Genomic DNA, 4,681 nt, shown 5'->3' on the forward strand with positions numbered 1-4,681 from the left:
CATTTTTCTTTAGATTTATTGTATCATATGTCTTGTCATCGCATGGTGGAATATGTAGTGAATTCTTTACTGTCTTGAAAAAATGACGAATTAGTTATCTGATGGTCTTCTCATCTCGCTGTTATCATTGATCCCTTTTTGTTGACAACTTCACATGGTTTGGGGTCGAATGGAGTTGACAACTTGTCTCGCTTTTCTTGCTTTACTAGAACACTGTCTCCACTTTGAAATTTGACTTCTTAGGTTTCCTAGTTTGATCTGAATAGCTCTTCGTCTTTTCCTTTTTCTCAGTATCGGTTTTTCTAGTTTCGTTGTATTCTGATTTGATTGTATACTTGGGAGTTTAGTTCTCATTTTTCGTCCAAAAAGAATTTCGGCTGGAAATTTGTTGGTTGTTGCATGAGGTGTGGCTCTGTAATTGCGTAAAAAGTTGTACATTTCTTGTTTCCAGCTTTTACGTTCTGCATTAGCTGCTTTGTTTGTTTTTCCAATTGTCCTCACAAACATTTCTGCTTCGTCATTGTCTTGAGGCCATAAAGGTGTGATTTTCCTATGCTTGAATCTCATGTATTCTGCAAACTTTGTAAACTCTTGTCCATTGAATGGGGGTCCATTATCTGTTTTTACAACTTCTGGTATTCCGAACATTGAAAATATTTTGTCAAGTTGCTGGATGACTGTTTTTGCAGATGTTGAGTTAATAATTTCAACTACTGGATACCTTGAGTAGTCATCAACAAGTACCATTAACTAGACTCCTGACGGAAGAGGGCCGCTTAAGTCCATGCTAATTTGACTCCAAGGATAGTCTGGTAGAACTGTCATTTTTAGCGGCTCTGTCGTTTGCTTTGGCGTTGATGTAAGGCATGGTGTACAACTTTGACAGAAATTCTCTACTTGTTTGTCAATATCAGGAAACCATACTTTCTCACGAAGAATTTGTTTTGTCTTGACTATGCCCTGATGGCCTTCATGTGCTAGCTCTATCACTCTCTTTTGTATCCCTTTTGGTATAACTAGCTTCCTGTCACACAGTAGGACAGAACCATTTGTAACTGGAACGTTCGTGAGTTTAAGTCTGAGCCTTGAAAATGGTTCCAAGGTTTTGTTTTGTTTGTAAGAATGTTTCCAAGTTCCAGATTATATTGATTTGATAACATGTTGATGGTCCTGGCCCACTAAATTACCGTCCGAATTTCTTCAACAGTCATGGCTTTGGGTACAGCATTGGCGAATATGTATTGCATATAAGCTTCTGCAACATCAGATTGTTTACAGCATTCAGTTCCAGTCTTGGGATGTCGTGAAATATAAACCGCTGTATTTGTTTTACCTGGCTGGTATACTACTTTGAAATTGTATGCTTGTAATATCAATCTCAATCGCTCGAGTCTTGCAGGGGGTCGTGAATTTGGATTATTGAAAAGACTTCCAGGGGCTTGTGGTCACTAATTAGCTTAAATGTATGACCAAACAGGTACAGATGGAAGTGCTCACAACTCCAGACTATTGCTAGTGCTTCTCGTTCCGTCTGTGAATATCGTTTTTCCGCAACTGAAAGTGCTATACTGGTGTAGGCAATAACCTTTCCATTCTGAGTTAATAACGCGCCTAGACCGACTGGACTTGCATCTACAATTAATTGTGTTTCCTTATTAGGATCGAAATACGCTATTATTGTGTCACTAGCTAGGTCTTGTTTGAGGTTTTCAAACGCTTTTTCTTGTTTTTCAGTCCATTCTCATTGCTTGGTTAAGGCTCGAAGAGGCTCATTGATGTGCATAATTTGGGATAAATCGTCCCACATAGTTTGTCATGCATAGAAAACTGCGTACTTCTGATGTGTTTGATGGAATAATGGCACTTTTTATTGCTTCCACTTTCTTCGGATCTGGAGAAATTCCATCTTTGCTGAAAATGCATCCAAAGAACTCAATTTTGTTTTTGTTGAACTCACATTTGTGTTTATTTAGTGTCAAACCCTTTTGCTTTATGCGAGTGAATGTAGACTCTAGATTTTTGTCATGTTCTTCCTGAGTGCAACCAAATACTAGAATTTCATCGCTAATGTTCCTTGTGCCTTTTAGTCCTTCCAGTGCTGTACAGAGTGTGTTTTGAAATATTTCCGCTGCAAATGATATTCTGAAAATGAGACATTTATATCTTCGTAGTTCAATATGAGTTGAGAATGTTGTAATATTTCTTGATTTTTCGTATTCCAGTTGATGGTAACCTGAATTTAGGTCAAGCTTGGAGAATATGGTTGCACCGTTGATATCTGCTAGAAGGTCGTCTGTTGTTGGTGTGATGTGTCTCTCGCAAAGTAATACTTCATTGGGAAAATGCATATCAACGCAGATCCTAATTTCGTCTGGATTTTTAGGTTTGGGAACAACCACAATTGGAGATACCCACAGAGTCGGTCCGTCTACCTTTTCGAAAATGTTTAATCTTCAGGTCTTGCCAACTCTTTTTCAACTTTTTTCCGAATATGAAATGGAATCCGTCGATGTTGGCTGAGTTACAGGGATTACAGCATTGTTAGTGTGAAGGTGTATCTGTACATCTTTTAGTTTTCCAATTCCTTTGAAGATATCTGGGTACGTTTTACACAATTCTTCAGACTTGCTTTTCACTGTAGCACAGATTCTTGGAATTATTCGCAACTGTATACTTGTTTCATAACTAAGATGGTTTCCAAAATTTCCTTTGGTTACATAGAATGGAGCTGTAGTGATCCTATATTTTGTCTCAATCTTGGCTTGAAATTTGTCATCTATATGTAATTTCGTTTCTGATCCATAGGCAAATACATTTGTGCCCGTTTTCTGCAGTTTAGGCTTAGGTTTTAGCTTTGCAAATGTATGCTCGTCCATGACATTAATATATGATCCTGTGTCTATTTTTGTTCCATCTACTTATACCATTGTGTGAGGTTGTTTTGGTTTTAGAGTATTGATTTTATCTCGAGTTCGCAGGCCAAAGGTGTATTGTGCATCAGAGCTCTCAGATGTACTACCTCTATCTTGCTGCCTTTATACTTGATTAACTTTGCTTTCTGCCTTGGGTCTTGATCTAGGGACTTTAGCCAAATGGTTTTTCTTCTTGCAGAAGTTGCATTGTCTAACTTGTGCAGGGCACTGCCTATCTTTGTGTGGATATTTGCCACCACAAGTTCTGCATGTTTGGTTTTTGTATTTTTGTTTCTTGGTGCCTTTAGCTTTCTCCACGAAATGCGTCTTATTTCTACGACGACTCGGTGTCCTTCGTTTTGTTATGGCATTGGCATTCTCTCTTTCGGATCGTTCTATTTCTGTTGCTTGTCTGTCAGATTGTTTCATGGCATGGGCAAGTGTATGAAGATGTGTTAGGTCCATTTCTTCACGAAGTGCACGACGTCTAAAGACGTGTTGACAAACATCCTTGAATTATTTGTGATTTTATTTCTTTGTTGACATCAGCACGTTGCTGAAAGTTGTCTTAGTTTGGAGTGGAAATCATCAATCGATTGTCCATTTTGTTTTACTTGCCGAAATTTGTAGATTTCAAATTCGTGGTTCTTCTTTAGTGAGAAATAGTTTGTCAACTTTTCTACGGCGGTTGGATAATCTTCTCCTGTCTCCTGGAGGGTTTCAAAAAATGTCGTTTACTTCCTCTCCTGAATAGTGCAAAAGCAATGCACGTCGATGTTTTATTTCACTGGTGACCATTGCAATCAGAAGGTTATCAAGTCGTTTTACCCACTTCTTCCATCGAACATCAGGTGCGTTCTCATTTACTGAGAATGGTGGGAAAACGGGCAAACTTGTTGCCATTATCAGAGTTATAGACTTTCACTACAAGTGTACAAAACGGTAGAAGGTCTTTAATAATTCTCTGATTAGAATGACACAACTGTTCTTATTCTTCCCTTGTTATCCTCGGCCTTTTCAGCTATATTCTCGTCCAGTGTAGGTCACAGAGCAGGGGGCGGTGTGCTCGGTTCTTCGTACTCTAAAGATAATCCGAGCAGCTGTGGTTTGAACTTTTTTTTAAGCTTCTATTGTGGATACTGAGATAAACCAGATAGAAATGAACTACAATAGTCTTGAAAGTACGAGTGTTTTAGGGGCATCAACCGGAGCTGATGCGTCTCATTTCCTTTCATGTGCTCATGACTTGCTCTTGTAATGATAATGATAAAGTACTGTATAGAATGACATCAAGGTGTCGTACCGACTGTGTGAATTTCGTTGTTGGTATCGTTGATATTTATTGTTTGAAGTAAAGGATGTGAAAGAGAAAGTCTTTACAATGTTATCAAGATAGCTTCAGTTTTATCATCATTCATCTGCGGCTTGTTACACGTCACTAATAACTTCATATCGCACATACACATCTCTACGTCTTTGATGGTAGCCTCAACATGAGTTGGGCAGCTAGGTTTATATATTTAAGTGTCGTAATATTTGGTCGGAAATCGGATGTCGATCTGTGACACTTGGGAGTGTCTATGTTTATTGATTAGTGAGAAAGGGGCCGAAAACAGAGCCTTGTGGTACACCAAAACATACATCAGCTGGGCCGAAAACAGAGCCTTGTGGTACACCAAAACATACATCAGCTGGGTTGGAGCGCTTTAGATTTATGGCACAATTTGTGTTCTGTTGACTAAATAGGACTTGAACCAAAATAAGTCTGT

At 38.6% G+C, this 4,681-nt stretch overlaps 1 protein-coding gene across 1 annotated transcript; it reads right to left on the reverse strand.

Moving 5' to 3' along the window:
- Nucleotides 1-2,474: 2,474 nt before the first annotated feature.
- Nucleotides 2,475-2,876, reverse strand: LOC149799175 (uncharacterized). Its single transcript, XM_089958151.1, has one exon. It carries the CDS (start codon nucleotides 2,874-2,876, stop codon nucleotides 2,475-2,477), a length of 402 nt encoding a protein of 133 aa, XP_089814277.1.
- Nucleotides 2,877-4,681: the final 1,805 nt, after the last annotated feature.

Source organism: Sinohyriopsis cumingii, chromosome 5 (genome assembly GCF_028554795.1).
Source record: "Sinohyriopsis cumingii isolate HCF-2022 chromosome 5, ASM2855479v2, whole genome shotgun sequence".
NCBI lineage: Eukaryota > Metazoa > Mollusca > Bivalvia > Unionida > Unionidae > Sinohyriopsis > Sinohyriopsis cumingii.

Bases quoted from the DNA above. Each gene is read 5' to 3' on its own strand.
- LOC149799175 (XM_089958151.1), bottom strand. From the start codon at position 2,876: ATGGACGAGCATACATTTGCAAAGCTAAAACCTAAGCCTAAACTGCAG.